The 19,640-nt window shown below is 43.5% G+C and overlaps 1 protein-coding gene across 1 annotated transcript in view; it reads right to left on the bottom strand.

Annotated features, from left to right (window-relative positions):
- Window positions 1–19,640, bottom strand: part of syde2 (synapse defective 1, Rho GTPase, homolog 2 (C. elegans)) — a 183,483-nt gene that overhangs the window by 84,368 nt on the left and 79,475 nt on the right. The window contains exon 4 of the mRNA XM_048540040.2: window positions 5,571–5,697. Within this exon, the coding sequence (XP_048395997.2) occupies window positions 5,571–5,697 (127 nt within the window). The remainder of the gene's footprint in view (window positions 1–5,570; window positions 5,698–19,640) is intronic.

Raw genomic sequence — 19,640 nt, forward strand, 5'->3', positions numbered from 1 at the left:
CAGCGCTTCGTTGGAGGCTCACTGATGATGTTACCTGGAATGGTGACGAAACGTCTGAAAACTAACCTTCAGCTCAGCAAGCAAACTCACATCCAGAAATTCAACATCATACTATCACAGAATCCTCCACTAACAACATGCTGGGGATTTGCTTTGACCAGAAATGTACATAGACAGACATGTAAATAATGTAGCTTCAAGAACAGATCTAAACCTCGGGAGTTTGTGAACAATAACTCACCTTACTATTTCCAGGCCAGTTGAGCATGTTGCGCCCATAGGCATCTAATATTCTTGAGTAGATTTGGAGCTCAGCTTGTGGATGCTGTGGTTAGTTCGCTTGCCAAGCTAGTTGGCAGACATTTCATTATCCTGCTGGGTAATGCAAACTAATGAACCAGCTCGGCAAGCACAACATCCACAACCCGAGCTACAAGTTTACTTGAGAATATTAGACACCTATGGAGGCAACATGCTCAAACTGGCCTGGAAATGGGAAACTTACGCCAAACGATAAAGTGCTATCCACAAGCAACTCTAATTCCTACACGGATCCCTCATATCCCAGCAGGGTAATGAAATGTCTGCCAACTCATGAACCAACCACAGTAAAACAACTCAAAGAAGAGTACCTAGATGCTAGGAAATACCATACTTTCACAGAAAGCTGTTTCGTTCTGGTATATGTTACTTCTATGTGCAACAGGTGAGGGACTGCTAGAGGTAATCAAAATTAGTTGAACAAGTTCCTGTCCCTGGCATAAATATCTAGATATAAAAGGCAAGTGGGCAATTTCCAAAATCGCTGTTTAAGACAAATGAACTTTTAAAATCCATTGCTGCAGACATTATGTAAAGACTTCAAACATATCAACCCTTGAATAGAGTCAATTTTTTGGAGTTTTTTTATTATGGCAGCTACAACTCTGACCTAGATAGATTTCTCTTAACTGAGAGAAGAACTGTTATCTAGACTGAAGTCTTATGTGATAGCTATTCCCACCACCCCATTTCCCAAAAAGGGGAAGCTCTTTGTTGACAATTGTGAAGAAACTGTATGGTTAAGTGCATCCCTAACTGAACTTTAAAAAAAACTCTTGAATACAAAGAGGTCTCTTTCCCAAGGCTCTTTTCTAACTGTGTTACTCAAAATGGAATGGATGGAGAGAACAATCACGTGAGAATGCTAGCGTATATCTTGACAGAATAGGACGCTCATGAGGACTTAAAGCAATAGGCAGCCCTTCTCATTTCATCTTCGGCTGCAGCAATCCTACCACTTGCACTGCAAGAGTAATGAATACTAAGTTACTGCTCTAAAACAACAGATTTAAGGTTGCTGTGAGAAAGTTATTACTAGTAAAATGTTGTAATCGTCTTCATCATGACCAGGAAATCATCATACTTTACATTAAACTTCTACAGTTTGAAGATGACAATGCTTGAGATGGGTTGCAGAACTAAGAACAATTCAGGCAGAATAACTTGGATTACAACCTTCTCTGTTGACCATGAAATGCAGTTCACTTTGCAAGTGATTATACAAAATATTTCTCTGCAATTCAACGATCACCATACATGCATGGACATTTGATTTGTTAAAATAAAAGAAATAATGGCACTGGCAAAGTTCATTTGCAAGGAATGCTTATTAAACTGCTTAACAAGTCCAGTGATGCAATCACAGATCTGCCCTTTCAAACTTGATTGTGCCTGATAAGATCACTGAGCTTTATAACTAGTGAAATTGGGTGATTACTTACCTTGCACTAATGAAGGGATCACCAATATTTTACCTGTTTTAAATCTCTGGGGCTGTCACTGGGAATCAAGTGGTAAATGATGAGTGATGAGCTAACACACAAGTATAGCAGAAATCACAAAAGCAAACTGGTTTAATTTGATGTTTTCAGAGGATTATTAGCATCAGCCCAAGAAAGCCCAACACTAATATTCTTCTAACACACCTCGTAAATAGGATAAAGATTTTTGTTCTTTGTACATCTTACTTATGATCTCATGTACTGCTTTCATTAGTATTGTTGCATTGAGGAGCTTTGCTATAAATAAACACCTATAGTACGTGAATTGTAGATGTTTTCTAACCACAATATACATTGAAACAGGAATGCTACAAAAGTTAAGAAACTGTTGTGACATGATATATACATAATTCTGATGTTTAACAATCAATAGAATTCTTCATAATAAAGTGTGAAGCTGGATGAACACAGCAGGCCAAGCAGCAACTCAGGAGCACAAAAGCTGACGTTTCGGGCCTAGACCCTTCATCAGAGAGGGGGATGGGGTGAGGGTTCTCGAATAAATAGGGAGAGAGGGGGAGGCGGACCGAAGATGGAGAGAAAAGAAGATAGGTGGAGAGGGAGATGGGAGGGGTTAGGTCAGTCCAGGGAAGACGGACAGGTCAAGGAGGTGGGATGAGGTTAGTAGGTAGGAAATGGAGGTGCGGCTTGGGGTGGGAGGAAGGGATGGGTGAGAGGAAGAACAGGTTAGGGAGGCAGAGACAGGCTGGGCTGGTTTTGGGATGCAGTGGGGAGAGGGGAAGAGCTGGGCTAGTTGTGTGGTGCAGTGGGGGGAGGGGACGAACTGGGCTGGTTTTGGGATGCGGTGGGGGAAGGGGAGATTTTGAAGCTGGTGAAGTCCACATTGATACCATTGGGCTGCAGGGTTCCCAAGCGGAATATGAGATGCTGTTCCTGCAACCTTCGGGTGGCATCATTGCGGCAGTGCAGGAGGCCCATGATGGACACGTCATCTAAAGAATGGGAGGGGGAGTTCAAATGGTTCGCGACTGGGAGGTGCAGTTGTTTGTTACGAACCGAGTGGAGGTGTTCTGCAAAGCGGTCCCCAAGCCTCCGCTTGGTTTCCCCAATGTAGAGGAAGCCACACCGGGTACAGTGGATGCAGTATACCACATTGGCAGATGTGCAGGTGAGCCTCTGCTTAATATGGAAAGTCATCTTGGGGCCTGGGATAGGGGTGAGGGAGGTGGTGTGGGGGCAAGTGTAGCATTTCCTGCAGTTGCAGGGGAAGGTGCCGGGTGTGGTGGGGTTGGAGGGCAGTGTGGAGCGAACAAGGGTGTCATGGAGAGAGTGGTCTCTCCGGAAAGCAGACAAGGGTGGGGATGGAAAAATGTCTTGGGCGGTGGGGTCGGATTGTAGATGGTGGAAGTGTCGGAGGATGATGTGTTGTATCCGGAGGTTGGTGAGGTGGTGAGAGAGAACGGGGGGATCCTCTTTAGGCGGTTGTGGCGGGGGCGGGGTGTGAGGGATGTGTTGCGGGAAATACGGGAGACACGGTCAAGGGCGTTCTCGACCACTGTGGGGGGAAAGTTGCGGTCCTTGAAGAACTTGGACATCTGGGATGTGCAGGCGTGGAATGCCTCATCGTGGGAGCAGATGCGGCGGAGGCGGAGGAATTGGGAATAGGGGATGGAATTTTTGCAGGAGGGTGGGTGGGAGGAAGTGTATTCTAGGTAGCTGTGGGAGTCGGTGGGCTTGAAATGGACATCAGTTACAAGCTGGTTGCCTGAGATGGAGTCTGAGAGGTCCAGGAAGGTGAGGGATGTGCTGGAGATGACCCAGGTGAACTGAAGGTTGGGGTGGAAGGTGTTGGTGAAGTGGATGAACTGTTCGAGCTCCTCTGGGGAGCAAGAGGCAGCGCCGATACAGTCTTCAATGTAACGGAGGAAGAGGTGGGGTTTGGGGCCTGTGTAGGTGCGGAACAGGGACTGTTTCACGTAACCTACAAAGAGGCAGGCATAGCTGGGACCCATGCGGGTGCCCATGGCCACCCACTTTGTCTGTAGGAAGTGGGAGGAATCGAAAGAGAAGTTGTTGAGGGTGAGGATGAGGATGAGTTCGGCTAGGCGGATGAGGGTGTCGGTGGAGGGGGACTGGTCGGGCCTGCGGGACAGGAAGAAGCGGAGGGCCTTGAGGCCATCTGCATGCGGAATACAGGTGTACAGGGGCTGGACGTCCATGGTGAAAATGAGGTGTTGGGGGCTAGGGAATTGGAAGTTCTGGAGGAGGTGGAGGGCGTGGGTGGTGTAACAGACGTAGGTAGTTAGTTCCTGGACCAAAGGGGAGAAAATGGAGTCCAGATAGGTGGAGCAGGAACAGGCTGAGACGATGGGTCGACCAGGGCAGGCAGGTTTGTGGATTTTGGGAAGGAGATAGAAACAGGCCGTGTGGGGTTGGGGAACAATGAGGTTGGAGGCTGTGGGTGGGAGGTCCCCTGAGGTGATGAGGTCATGAATGGTGTTGGAGATGATGGTTTGGTGCTCGGGTGTGGGGTCATGATCGAGGGGGCGGTAGGAGGAGGTCCACCACCCCACCAACCTCCGGATATAACGCATCATCCTCCGACACCTCCGCCATCTACAATCTGACCTCACCACCCAAGAATTTTTCCATTCCCACCCTTGTCTGCTTTCCAGAGAGACCACTCTCTCAGTGACTCCCTTGTTCGTTCCACACTGCCCTCCAACCCCACCACACCCGGCACCTTCCCCTGCAACCGCAGGAAGTGCTACACTTGCCCCCACACCTCCTCCCTCACCCCTATCCCAGGCCCCAAGATGACTTTCCATATTAAGCAGAGGTCACCTGCACATCTGCCAATGTGGTATACTGTATCCATTGTACCCGGTGTGGCTTCCTCTACATTGGGGCGATCGCTTTGCAGAACACCTCCACTCGGTTCGCAACAAACAACTGCACCTCCCAGTCGCGAACCATTTCAACTCCCCCTCCCATTCTTTAGATGACATGTCCATCATGGGCCTCCTGCAGTGCCACAATGATGCCACCCGAAGGTTGCAGGAACAGCAACTCATATTCCGCTTGGGAACCCTGCAGCCCAATGGTATCAATGTGGACTTCACCAGCTTCAAAATCTCCCCTTCCCCCACCGCATCCCAAAACCAGCCCAGCTCTTCCCCTCCCCCCACTGCATCCCAAGACCAGCCCAGCCTGTCTCTGCCTCCCTAACCTGTTCTTCCTCTCACCCATCCCTTCCTCCCACCCCAAGCCGCACCTCCATTTCCTACCTACTAACCTCATCCCACCTCCTTGACCTGTCTGTCTTCCCTGGATGGACGTATCCCCCCCCCCCACCTCCCCACCTATACTCTACTCTCCACCTATCTTCTTTTCTCTCCATCTTCGGTCCGCCTCCCCCCCTCTCCCCATTTATTCCAGAACCCTCACCCCATCCCCTTCTCTGATGAAGAGTCTAGGCCCGAAACGTCAGCTTTTGTGCTCCTGAGATGCTGCTTGGCCTGCTGTGTTCATTCAGCTTCACACTTTATTATCTTGGATTCTCCAGCATCTGCAGTTCCCATTATCACCAATAGAATTCTTCAATTGTGTTCAGTTAAACACAATTAATTCTATTACCAGGAATGCAATAATAATAAACACTGAGTATGCAGTAACAAACCATGGACTAGGCATTTCAGGAGCTCCTTATTTTTGCAACAAGCCCCTATAAAGTATACACCAGTATTAGTCAAACACATAAAAGCAGTGAATCTGCAACACATTTACCTGTAATGACATTGATATCTGGATACAGGTTTTCAGATAAGCCAACAGCCTTACTATCACGTTCAAAAGCTTCTCGAAGTTCTTTCTTAACAGCTGCAGAGCCACAAAGACGATAAAGGCCCACGACCTGGAAAGAGTTAGAGAATAGTAAGCTACAGCTGCTTTAGATTTTAAAGTGGTACAAATGACATCATAAATACTTCTGCTAGAACAGCAAAGCAATCTCAGGTTTTCCAAAATTATGTTCATCAAGCTCCAATCATTGTTATTTTCAGCATTTTGAAGAATGATGACAAAAATAGGAAGTTAAGCAGAGTAAGCTAAGGTCGTGGAGAATTATGAACAGAATTGTGGAAAGATAAAATTATTGCTCATTATTCATTTCCATTCACCTGTGAATACCATGTTTCTATTGAATAAATATTTCCATCAGTTGTAATTGCAATTCTATGTTTCTCCAACTCAAGTGCAGCATAGTAATACAGAAACTGCAGTAGGACATTTCAGCGCCCCAAATCTGCACCAACATTCTAGGTCATGGCTGATGATCAAGTTTCCTACCCTAGCCAATGCATCTTAATGGCATAAGTATCTGGAAATTGATCGATTTCTATCTTGAATACACTGAATGACTGAGGTTCTACAGCCCTGTGGAGTACAGAATACTCCAGAAAGATCCACCATCCTCCAACTAAATAAATGATTCCTCATCTCAGTCCAAAATGGCTTGCCCCTTATATGAAGACTGAGGCACTTGTGGCTCTTAACACCTCTCAGAGGGTCATACTTTCGGCATCGACCCTTTAAGAATTTTCAAACTTTCAATGAGACAACTCTCTAAATTCTACAAAATGAATCACAAAAAAAAGAGGAATAAGGAGCAATATTTCAGAAAGTAATTTCCAAAAATTATAAAAGCATCTTGAATTATTCCCAATTTCTTTCACAGTGTGTTCTTCTCTCCTACACTGAAATAGAAAATAAGTTATATTAATCTAAAAAGACAGTTTTTCCAAGGCAAGAAAAGTTTCACCCAACTTAAACTTCATTTACGTGAATCAATTTGATGGCGTTTTCTTCAATTATAGCCTAAAATACTTTAGTGATGTGTTGCCTAAAACTGATACGGATGTCAACCCAACTGATAAGCTACAGGGGGCTGAATGACAGTCTAACTTTACTGTAAGACATGGCCTCTATTTGTGTCCCTGTTGCTGCAATCAGAACTACTGTTCATACTTTTGATCCAAGTCACACAAAAGGAATTCATAACCACATAAGCTCCATCAATTCTGTGCCTGGAAATAAGTAGGCCATGCCTTTTCCAGACCCTGCCCCTGATCCTCTCACAGGAGGATCAAGCCATAAATTAATAGTTCTTTAAGATGGAATTTAGCAAAGTCCTTCAAGAAATTCAAGAATGAAGCAAAGAAAAAAAGCACATAAATTTAGAGGTCATTGAAAAGTGCTATACAAATTGGATTCTACACAACCAAGCATCCCTCTGGAGCTTAGCTTGCCAATTATCTTTAAAAGGTCATGGTGACCCGGATCAGCAGGCTCGTCACTCTCAGAATACAATGCAACATTTTAAAATAATTTTTAGAAGGACATCATACTCTACAGACACAAATAACAAATCACACTGACTCAAGTTTCATCCGCATTGGCTAGCAGTAATTCAGCAATCCACAAAATTGGTATTCGCTTCCAGGTCAAGACCATGTGTCTACCGCATGACATTCTCTGAATTTTTCACTTAGTTATGTGTGGATGTGCAGTACATGCCAAAAGCTCAAATTTAAATAGTTTCTCAAAATTTTTAAAAATTTATTCATTTGATGCAAGTGTCACAAATCAGCCAGTGTTTGTTGCCCACCACTAATTACCTTGAAGGAGGTAACAGGTGGACCACATTTTTGAACGCCTGCAGGTAGGTCATCCTATATAGATACACCCATATTACTGTCAGAAAGGAAGTTCCAGAGTTTTGAACCAGTAACTGTGAAGCAACAGTGATCTAGCTCCAATTCAGGATGGCGAGAGATTTGTAGATTTCTTTGCATCTGCAGTCTCTCTCCTTGCAGGTGGAAGGGATTACAGGTTTGCAAGATCTGAAGAATAAGTTTGGCAAATTAATACACACTATTGCTACAATGTATTTATGCTGCAAGAACTGCCACCAAAAGCACTTCATCCTGATTGATGTTGAGCTTCATTTGCTGCTGGAGCTGCACTCATCCAGTTAAATGGAATGCATTCCATGACACACAATTTCTGCTTTGCAAATCATCAAGTTTCCAGGTCAACAGTAACCTCGGGGTACTGACGGAAAAGGTTAATATGTGATGGTGGCACCACTGAACGTAAATGAGATGTTTACATTTTTCTCGAAGACGATCATTTCCTAGCACGTGTTGTGTGAACGTTACTTGTCACTTTACAGGATGAAGCCTAAATAGCATCCAGGTTTTTTGAAGTCGGCACAAACTGTTTCAGTATCTGAGAAGTCACAAACGGTACAGAACATCTGCAATCATCCATACTCCCGACTTGTGATAAAGGAAGGTCCTTGATGCAGTTGCTGAAGATTGTTGAACCAAAGATATTATTGAGGAGCTCATGGAGTGATGTCCAAAGGCCGGGCTGATTAGCTTCCAACAGTAATAACCACCTTCCTTTGTCCTAGATATGACTTTAGCCATTGAAGGAGTTTCGGCTCAACTCCAACTGAGATTATAGGAACTGCAGATGCTGGAGAATCCGAGATATCAACCAGAAATGTCAGCTTTCCTGCTCCTAAGATGCTGCTTGGCCTGCTGTGTTCATCCAGCTCTACACCTTGTTATCTCCAACTGACTTCAGTTTTGCGAGAGATCCTTGATACAATATTTTGTCAAATGCTACTTTGACAATAATAGCGCTCACTCACATTTCTATTTTAGTACAAAGGTTGAGATAAGGTTTACAACCAAGCAGCCCTAGTAGGACACAAATTTAGCATCAATAAGCAGGTCATTGTTATGGAGTGCTTTTTTGTTAGATTAGATTACATAGAACATAGAACATAACACCACAGTACAGGCCCTTCGGCCCTCGATGTTGTGCCAACCCGTCATACCGATCTCAAGCCCATCTAACCTACACTATTCCATGTACGTCCATATGCTTATCCAATGACGACTTAAATGTACCTAAAGTTGGCGAATCTACTACCGTTGCAGGCAAAGCGTTCCATTCCCCTACTACTCTCCAAGTAAAGAAACAACCTCTGACATCTGTCCTATATCTTTCACCCTCAATTTAAAGCTATGCCCCCTCGTGCTCGCCGTCACCAACCAAGGAAAAAGGGTGGATAGGGAGAGCCTATCTAACCCTCTGATTATTTTAAATGTTTCAATTAAGTCACCTCTCAACCTTCTTCTCGCTAATGAAAACAGCCTCAAGTCCCTCGGCCTTTCCTCGTAAGACCTTCCCTCCATACCAGGCAACATCCTAGTAAATCTCCTCTGCACCCTTTCCAAAGCTTCCACATCCTTCTTATAATGCGGTGACCAGAACTGTACACAATACTCCAAGTGCAGCCGCACCAGAGTTTTGTACAGCTTCACCATAACCTCTTGGTTCCGGAACTCGATCCCTCTATTAATAAAAGCTAATCTGCAGCTTATCTATGTCTCTCTGCAACCTACAGCATCCTTCGTCACTATCCACAACTCCACAGACCTTAGTGTCGTCTGCAAATTTACTAACCCATCGTTCTATGCCCTCATCCAGGTCATTTATAAAAATGACAAACAGCAGTGGACCCAACACCGATCCTTGCGGTCCACCACTAGTAACTGCTCTCCAGGATGAACATTTCTCATCAACTACCACCCTCTGTCTTCTTTCAGCAAGCCAATTTCCGACCCAAACTGCTATATCTCCCACAATTCCATTCCTCCGCATTTTGTACAATAATGTACAGATTCTCTAGAGTGTGGAAACAGGGCCTTCGGCCAAACAAGTCCACACGCCCCTTGCAGCAGCCCACCCAGACCCATCCCGCTATAACCCACACACAGCCGAACATTACAGGCAATTTAGCATGGCCAATCCACCTAGCCTGCAGATCTTTGGACTGTGGGAGGAAACCAGAGCACCTGGAGGAAACCCATGCAAACATGGGGAGAACGTGCAAACTCCGCACAGTCGCCTGGGTTTCTTCAACAATGTCAATGAACTACGTTCCATAAATTTTCTGATGATTGAGGATACAGTTGCCCAGATTAGATGTCCTGGTTTTTACATCAGGGCATACCTGTATTTTTTTAAATTAGCAGGTTGATGCCAGTATTTGTAGTTGGACTGGAGCTGCCTGACAATGCACACATCTACTTCTGAAGCTCAAATCTTCAGTGATGTTGTCATTTTAAGAGGTTATTTTGAACTTCGTTATTTGAAGGAGGGGTTTAACAGCACAATATCAAGCTGGCTACTGAAGCTCCCCTCAGTAAAGAGCTTGAGGTGCCTTGGGACTTTTTTTTTTAAAAATAACATCCTGAATGGGTGTGGCCAGCTCTCACAGATCTAGATATCTGGGCTTTGGTTTCTTTCAGTAGCAGCAGAAACTATAGGGGTCTCAACAGAGTTGGATGCATCAGTGAATAGTTGTACTATTGTCAAGTTTGCAAACGTCACAAAAATAGATGGAAAGGCAAGTAGTGAGAATGACACATGGAATCTACAGAGAGATAAGAAAGTCCGGGTCAGACAGTACAGAAACAGACCCTTTTGTCTAAGTTGTTCATGCCAACCAGTTTTTCCAAACTGAACCAGTTCTATTTGCCTGCATTTGGCCCACGTCCCTCTAAACATTTCCTATTCATCAGACAGTCCAAACGTCTTTTAAATGTTGTAATTGTACTCACTCCTACCACCTCCTCTGGCAGCTCGTTCCATTTGCGCACCACCCTGTGTGAAATTGTTACTCCTCAGGGCCCACTTAAAATGTTTCCCCTCTCATCTTAACTCTACACCCTCTGGTTTTGGACTCCCCTACGCTGGGGGAAAAGACCATGGCTATTCATTTATCTCTGCCTGTCATGGTTTTATAAATCTTCACAAGGTCATCCCTCAACCTCCTATGTTCCAGGGGAAAAAAGTCCCAGCCTGTTCAGCTTCTCCATATAAATCAAACCCTCCTGAATCTGTAACATCTTCATCAGTCTTTTCAGCACCCTTTCCAGTTTTCAAAAACTCTGCAGATGCAACATCAGATGGGAAAATGCAAGGTTATGCACTTTGTCAGGAAGAATATATGAGGTGAATACTATTTAAATGGAGAAAAAAAACTGCAGGAAGCTGAAGGTAATAGCAAAGACAAATGGAATGTTGACTTTTACCTCAGTGAGTTTTCAGGGTATATGTGGAGAGGTTGTTTCCCCTTGTGGGATAGTCTAAGACCAGAGGACATCATCTCAGAGGCAGGAGTTACCCATCGAAGAGGCATCATTCCAGACTCGAAACGTTCAATCCTTGTCTCTCAACAGATGCTGCCAGTTTCTCAAGCAATGTGCATTTGTCATAGGTTTCTTTGATTTTGTTGTTTCCTCAAAGTAGTATAAAAATTAAACATTTCTCTTTCACAAAACACTGACTCTGCCTGATCCAAAAGAGTCCTGCTGCAAGCTACTTAAATGCTTACTGTTGTCATTCTTGGAGGGTATCTTTTAAGACTGATGTGTTTACATTCACTCACGTTTGTATTGCCTCTTTAGAAGGTAACTGTCTTTTATACTGGAAGGAATTTGTTTTTAATGGTTTGAATGAAGTACAAACTTTAAATGTTAGTTGGATATGTGGAAAGAGGTATTAAAATTGCAAAGTTAAAACCTGGTGGGCATTTTTGGACTGAGTTGGACTTTAACAACAGTTTTACAGAGCAACAACAGCATATTCGCGCATGCTCATTAAGTGTCCAGTAAGTTTCTATCCAGCTTTCTAACAGCTACATGGAAAATGTCACTTAGAAATTCAACATTCATTCAGGTGAGTTCAATGCTGAGACTAAGCACTTTATTTTCCTATCAATAAGGAGAGCGTTCTCAAAATATTAGGAATTATTTTCAAATATTACGAATACACACTTTATGACTTTTAATAGCAGCACCTAAGTCTTTGTCATTTTGAATTGTTGAATGGCAATGGTGCTGATAGCATGAGAGAACAGAAGGAGAGGAATGATCCATAAATTCACATTGCATATAATACTGATAGCACTATCAAAAGATAGGATTTAATTTTTGTTAAACAACTTATCTAATCACTTTGTTCATAACAAGACATTGCACAACTTTGGCTCTAGTAAGCCAACGTTCAGGCCGTCTGCCTCTGCTGGAATGAAATTTATTTCTAATGATGGCGACTACCATAAAGCACTGCCTTACTTATATCATGTGCAGGAAGCAACAAACTTATTAACATGCAACCAATTGCAGGTTATAGGAGAAAGGGGAGAAAAGCATCTGGAAAAAAGCTACTGATACAGGAATAACATCTCTTGATTGTACTGGCTCGTCTATGAAATATGTCTATTTGAACCCAGGCATGAACTCATGTCCACTAGACAGTTTGTTTAATATACGGACAAGCATATGGATGTACATGGAATAGTGTAGGTTAGATGGGCTTGAGATCGGTATGACAGGTCAGCACAACATCGAGGGCCGAAGGGCCTGCACTGTGCTGTAATGTTCTATGTTCTATATGCGCAACAGATTACACCTAAGCATAAGCATTTTAGGTCAGTTGACACCTAGTTATGGAGGCAGTTTAAGTATGAATCTTCAGATGACCGTGCAAATAATAGAGGGTATAGTTAAACTGAAAAGTGCGCAAAGAACATTTACAAGGATGTTGCCAGAACTAGTAGGGATGAATTATAGGGAGAGGTTGGCCAGGATAGGATTTTATTCTTTGGAACGTAGGAGAATAAGGGGTGACCTCAGAGGTGTATAAAAACATGAGAGGCATAAGATGAATGCATACTGTCTTTTTGCCAGGGATGGGGAATTGAAAACTAGAGGGCATAGGTTTAAGGTGGGAGGGGAAAGATTTAAGAAGGAGCTGAGGGGCAACTTCTTCACGCAGAGAGTGGTGTGCGTATGGAATGGGCTACCAGAGAAAGAGGTTGAGGCAGGTACAATAGCAACATTTAAAAAACATTTGGATAGGTACATGGATGGGAAAGATTTAGAGGAATATGGGTCAAATGTGGGCAATTGGAATGAACTGAGTGGTCACCATAGTCAACATGGACCAGTTTGGGCCAAAGGGGCTGTTCCCATTCTGTATTACTCTATGACTGCAGACAATAGATGCAAAATACATCATAAAAAGAGACTCTAGATAAATATTTCCACCTGCTGAAGAATCAGCCTACATTCCTAGCAAACAAAGTACTCCTTTTTATTTAAAAAAAGGCCGTGGCCTAAATAAATTACTGGATTTGTCTTTAAGTTATCCATCTAAAGGATGGGACTGTCACTGGCTAGGCATGCATTAATTAGCCTATGGACAATTAGAGATGGGTGATAAAGCATCTCATGTAGGTTAGACCAAATGAGGCTAGCAGTTTCCTGCCAGAAAGGCATCAATGAACCAGATGGGCTTTTCCTTTCAATCGACATGATCATCAATAAATTCTTAATTTCAGATTTTTGTTAAAGTCAAATTTCAACATCTGCTGTGTTAGGATTCAAACATGGGTCCCCAGTACTTTAACCTGGGGATGCCTTTTTGACAGGAAACTGCTATCCTCATTTGGTCTAGCCTTCATGTGATGCTTTATCACTCATCTCTAATGGATTACAAGTCTATCAATAATACCACGAGGCATTGCCTCTCCTGAATTTTAACACAAATACAGTTGCCCCATTATTTTTCTTGAGTTTTTTTTAAAGTTAGATAATTTAGTTTTGTTCAACTTACTTTCCCCTGTTAAATGCAAGCAATTCAAAAACATTCCGAATTCAAACAAGTTCTGTTACTCATGAAACAAACCATTAAGCTTATTTTGCTGCATTTGAATAACAAGATTTGAAAATTTTCACCTTGCACTCATCAAGGCAATACACAAGAAATGCCAAGGTAAAAAGGGGAAAACAATATTTATGCTGCACAATAATTCAGATCTACTGCTGGAGGCATTGCCATAGTAAATGCACCAGATAATGACAACTGACAGCTGCCAAACAATGTTTAAATTTCAAGCCAGGTGGGCTGATTTTAATTGGTCAAGGCATTACCATGAGGAAAGATCTGAAGAAGGCTGTCACCTATTTTGTCAAGTTTAAACAAGTGCAATGGATGTGTATGTTCTGTGAAGAATAGAGTCCTGCATGTTAAAAGCCTAGCTTCCAGGACAAAGAAATAACCTCCACAGAGAGCCGAACTGATGATCCTAAATTGGTTGTCAGTCTAATTTTTTGAACACAGGATAATTTAGCAAATGGTGCCCAATTGCAGAGTAATATCTAATGTTGGAAATTGTTTTGAATGCATTGTAAGCAGTCCCACCGAATTCACAAGCAGACAGACAAATCCAGAAAACTCTCAACACCCTTGCAGTGCAGTCACTAATGATTATGAACCAAAATGGCATCAAAAAAATTACTTAGTTTGATTTGTGATTTTTTAAAATTGTCCACAGGACATGGGGATCATAGTTTAAGCCAGTATTGCCCAGAGGGTGGTTAAGAGTAAACCACATTGATGTGGTTCTGATGTGACACGAAGGCTGCACCAATCTGGAGAATCGTCACATCAGATTCAAAATGTTAACTCGATTTGTCTCTCCACGGTTGCTGCCAAATCGAAAGCTCTCCTACATTTTCTCTTTTCCTTCCAGCACCCAAAATATTTTGCTTCTGTTGAAGTAAAATACTGATTTGTTCATGTTTAGTCAATTGAATTCCTTACGACTAAAATGGCAACAGATAGCTGGAAAGCAGTAGGGTTCTAATAGTGGGAGATTTTAACTTTCTAAACATAGACTGGGTCCACCATAGTGTTAAGGATTTAGATGGGGAGGAATTTTCAAGAAAAGCTTCTCAATCAATATGTAATTGGCTCTAGGAAAGAAGGAGCAAAACACAACCTCCTCTTGGGAAATAAGGCAGGGCAAGTGGCTGAGTTGTTATTGAGGAGCTCTTTGGGACCATTGACCATAATACAATTAGTTTTAAAAATAGTTATGAAAAAGGACAGACCTGGTCTGAAAGTTATAGTTCTAAACTGGGGCAATGCCAATTTTAATGGTATTAGATTGGAATTTTCAAAAACTGATTGGGGGCCAGTGTTTGCTGGTAAAGAGACATTTGTCAAGTGGGAGGGTTTCAAAAGTGAGGTAATGACAGTTCACGGACAGCATGATCTTGTCAGTGTGAAGGATAAGGCTTGCAGGAGTAGGGAACACCGGATGATTGGAGATCTGGAGTTTCTGGTCAAGAAAATGGAGGCGGCGTACGTCAGGTAGGTGGTGTAGGAGTATACTTAAGTGGGAAATCAGAAGGGCAAAAAGGGGAATTATGGGATAGCTTTGGCAAATAAGGTTAAGGAGAATCCAAAGACATTTCACAAGTACATTGAGAGCATAACAGTAACAAGGGAGAGAATCAATGAGGCCATCAATGTGGGACCACAGGAGATGGGCGAGATACTAAACAAATATATCACCCCAGTATTTACTGTGGAGAAAAAAAACAAAGAAGCTATGGAACTTGAGGAAATAAATAGTGATATCTCAAGTATGCAGATGGAAAGTATTCAGATGGAGCTCGGTGGCCAGTGGTGTTCCCCAGGGAAATGTCTGGGGCCTCTGCTCTTTGTAATCTTCATAAATGACTTGGACAAGGAAGTGGAAGGGTGGGCTAGTAGGTTCACTGATGACACAAAGGTTGGTGGAGTTGTGGATAGTGTGGAGGGCTGTTGTAGGTTGCAATAAGACAGACAGGATGCAGAGCTGGGCAAAAGTGCCAAATGGAATTCAACCTGGAAAAAAGTATGAAGTGATTCATTTTGGAAGGTCAATTTTGAATGCAGAATACAGGGTTAATGGCAGGATTCTTGGCAGTGTGGAGAAACAGAGGGACCTTGGGGTCCACATCCATAGACCCCTCAAAGTTGCCACCCAAGTTGATAGGGTTGTTAAGAAGGCGTATGGTGTGTTGGCTTTCATTGGCAGGAGAATTGAGTTTAAGAGCTGCCAGGTTATGCTGCAGCTCTATAAAACAGTGGTTAGACCACACTTGAAATATTGTGTTCAGCTCTGGTTGCCTCATTATAGGAAGGATGTGGAAGCTTTAGAGGGGGTTCAGAGGAGATTTACCTGGATGCTGCCTGGACTGGAGGGCAGGTCTTATAAAGAAAGGTTGAGGGAGCTAGGGCTTTGGTCATTGGAGTTATGTAGGATGACAGGTAACTTGATAGAGGTGTACAGATGATGAGGGGCATAGATAGAAGGGATAGCCAGAGACTTTTCCCAAGGGCAGAAATGACTATCATGAGGGAGGATAATTTTAAGGTGACTGGACGAAGGCATACGGGAGATGTCAGAAGTAGATTCTTTACACTGAGAATGGTGGGTGCGTTGAATGCACCGCCAGCGGTGGTAGTGGAGTCAGATGCATGAGGGACATTTAAGTGACTTTTGGATAGGCACATGGATGATAGTAAAATGCAGGGTATGCAGGGTAGGGTAGGATAATAGGTCAGCACAGCACTGTGGGCTAAAGGGTCTGTACTGTGCTGTATTGTTCTATGTTCTATGAAATGAGTCCACATTACAGAAGAGGTGGTGCTGGAGGTCTCAAAACACATGAAAAACGTAGATAAATCCCTGGGACCTGATCAGGTGCATTGTGGGAAGCTATAAAATTGTTTGGCCGCTCCCAGAAGTATTAGTATCATCAATAGCCACAGATGAGGTCCAGAAGACTGGAGGATGGCTAATGTTGTGCTATTATTTAAGAAATAAGGAAAACCCAGGGAACTGCAGATCAATGAGCATGACGTCAGTGGTGGGTAAGTTGTTGGAGGATATTCTGAGAGACAGGATCTACATGCATTTGGAAAGGCAAAGACCCTGCTTAGGGATAGTCAACTTGGCTTTCTGCATGAGAAAGTGCATCTCTCAAAGCTTTTTGAAGAGATGACAGTAGGCATTGTCTGAATGGACTTGAGCAAGGCCTTCAACAAGGTTCTGCATGATAGACTGGTTAGTAAGGTTAGATTACATGGGATCCAGGGAGAGCTAGCCAAATAGATACAAAATTGGCTCGACAGTAGAAGACGGCCTGGGACAAGCAAAACAGAGACAGGCAAGGGAGTTCCTAGAAGCCTGGTACTCCATGAAGAAAGCCATCAACAAACACATAGAACTCGACCCTGTATACACTCCATTGCTAAGAAAAACCGGTAGTGAGGTAATCCAGCTCAAAGGACTCCAGAGTTTAAAAACCAGGCAAGAAAACACAATGGCGCTTCATCAGAGGCTGCACTGATGATGTTACCCAACAAGATAATGAAACATCTGCGGAACAACGAATCAGCTCGACGAGCCAACCAACCGCAACATCCACAGCCCGAGCTACAAATCTACTCCAAAGCCTTCAACGGGTGGACTTATACAGTTAATGGTAGGGCCCTGGGTAGTGTTGCTGAATAGAGGGACCTAGGAGTGCAGGCCCATAATTCCTTGAAAGTGGTATCATAGGTAGACAGGTTAGTGAAGGTGGTATTTGGAAGACTTGCTTTCATCTGTCAGAGCACTGAGTACACGAGTTAGAATGTCATGTCACAGGCCATATTTGGAGTATCACATACAATAGTGGACTCAATATTGAGTTCAATTATTTTAGGACCACAACCATCCCATGTCCTAGCCTCCTATACCACGCACCAGGCCTTGCTTTCATGTAGTCTGCCATTACACACTACCTATTGTTAGCCATTAACAGCTGTTCACTTTCCTCAGTCAGGTCATTATCCGCTCCTCTGTCAGTCCAAATTCTCTCTCTCTGTCTTCTCTCTCTTTGAGCTCTATCCCTGCCTATCTTTTAATCCTTACTCTCCTCCCACCCTACCTTCTGCATATAAACTGACACTTTCCCAACTACCATCAGTTCTGAGGTAAGGTCACCAGCCCTGAACCATAAACTCTGATTTCTTTTCACAGATGCTATCAGACCTGCTGAGCTTTTCCAGCAATTTCTGTTTTTGTTTCTGACTTACAGATTTGCAGTTCTTTTGGTTTTACAATTATGATCGCCTTGCTATAAGGATGTTATTAAACTGAAAAGGGTGCAAGAAAGATTTACAAGAATGTTTCTTAGACTGAAGGGTTTGAGTTTTAAGGAGAAGCTGGATAGGCTGGGACGTCTTTCCCTGGAGTGTAGGAGGCGGAGGGATGATCTTAGAGGCTAATAAAATCATAAGTAGCATGATAGTGAATAGTCAGGTATTTTTTCCCAGGGTAGGGAGTCCAAAATTAGAGGACACAGGTTTAGGGTGAGAGGGGCAAGATTTAAAAGTGCCCTAAGGGGTAACATTTTCACAAAGGATGGCACAAATATGAAACAAGCTGCCAGAGGAAGCAGTGGAGATGAGTACAATTACAACATTTAAAAGATACTTTGACAGGTACATGGATAGGAAAGGTTTGGAGGGATACGGGCCAAATGCAGGCAAATGGGACACGTTCAGTTTAGGAAACTTAGTCAGCATGGATAAGTTGAGCTGAACAGTCAATTTCCATACTGTATGATACAACTCTTACTCTTTGAGGAAATGGCAATCCAATGGACTTTGGACAGCTGCTGAATGTGGTTGATGGCATTTTAAAAATGTTTGACGAAGTTCCATCTAAAAGGCTAATTATCCGGTGGGGATGCTGTCTATGGTTGACAAATTTGAAAAGTACATAGCAACAAGTACAGACATATATCAAAATGAGGGATAAGGTAAAGCAGAAGCCAAGGGCAACTACCATTTCTACATAAATAACTCATGTTGAGAAACAACTCAAGCTAGCCAAATTTGAAAATAACACTGAACAAGAAAGGGGCTGAGGAATTGGAACTTACATTAACATAAGAATTAGGAGCTGGAAATGGCAATTCAGTCTCTCAAACCTGTTCCACTCCTAGTTGAAGATAATAAAATGTGAGGCTGGATGAACACAGCAGGCCAAGCAGCATCTCAGGAGCACAAAAGCTGACGTTTCGGGCCTAGACCCTTCATCAGAGAGGGGGATGGGGAGAGGGAACTGGAATAAATAGGGAGAGAGGGGGAGGTGGACCGAAGATGGAGAGTAAAGAAGATAGGTGGAAAGAGTATAGGTGGGGAGGTAGGGAGGGGATAGGTCAGTCCAGGGAAGACGGACAGGTCAAGGAGGTGGGATGAGTTTAGTAGGTAGATGGGGGTGCGGCTTGGGGTGGGAGGAAGGGATGGGTGAGAGGAAGAACCGGTTAGGGAGGCAGAGACAGGTTGGACTGGTATTGGGATGCAGTGGGTGGGGGGGAAGAGCTGGGCTGAAACGCTTCTGAAGGGTCTGAATATTCTGGGTGTAGAGGTGGTCACGGTTGGGGCCAAATTGGGAAGGCTGAAATGTGGACTGTAGTCCCTTGGGGATGATCTGGTTCCGTAGGCAGGTGCTGAGGAAGGTGATGTGGCTGTGGTACCTGGTTTGCTTCAGGACATGGTCCAGCAGTTTCAAGGCCGAAGAGATTACAAGAGAGTTGCAATGGGAGAGAGATTCCCTGAGGTTGGTCCGGAGGGAAGAGGGTAACTTCTTCAGGTTAGGCATCCCTGGAAGAGGCTTCGCAGTGAGGTTAAAATAGTATCAGACATAATGGGAACTGCAGATGCTGGAGAATTCCAAGATAATAAAATGTGAGGCTGGATGAACACAGCAGGCCAAGCAACATCTGATTTCATCTTGGCCACAACTCCACTTTCCTGCCCATTTCCGATGACTTTTTTAACCCGTTATTAATTAAAACTGTCTATCTCCCCCTTAAATTTATT

Source organism: Stegostoma tigrinum, chromosome 8, assembly GCF_030684315.1.
Source record: "Stegostoma tigrinum isolate sSteTig4 chromosome 8, sSteTig4.hap1, whole genome shotgun sequence".
NCBI classification, from domain to species: Eukaryota; Metazoa; Chordata; class Chondrichthyes; order Orectolobiformes; family Stegostomatidae; genus Stegostoma; species Stegostoma tigrinum.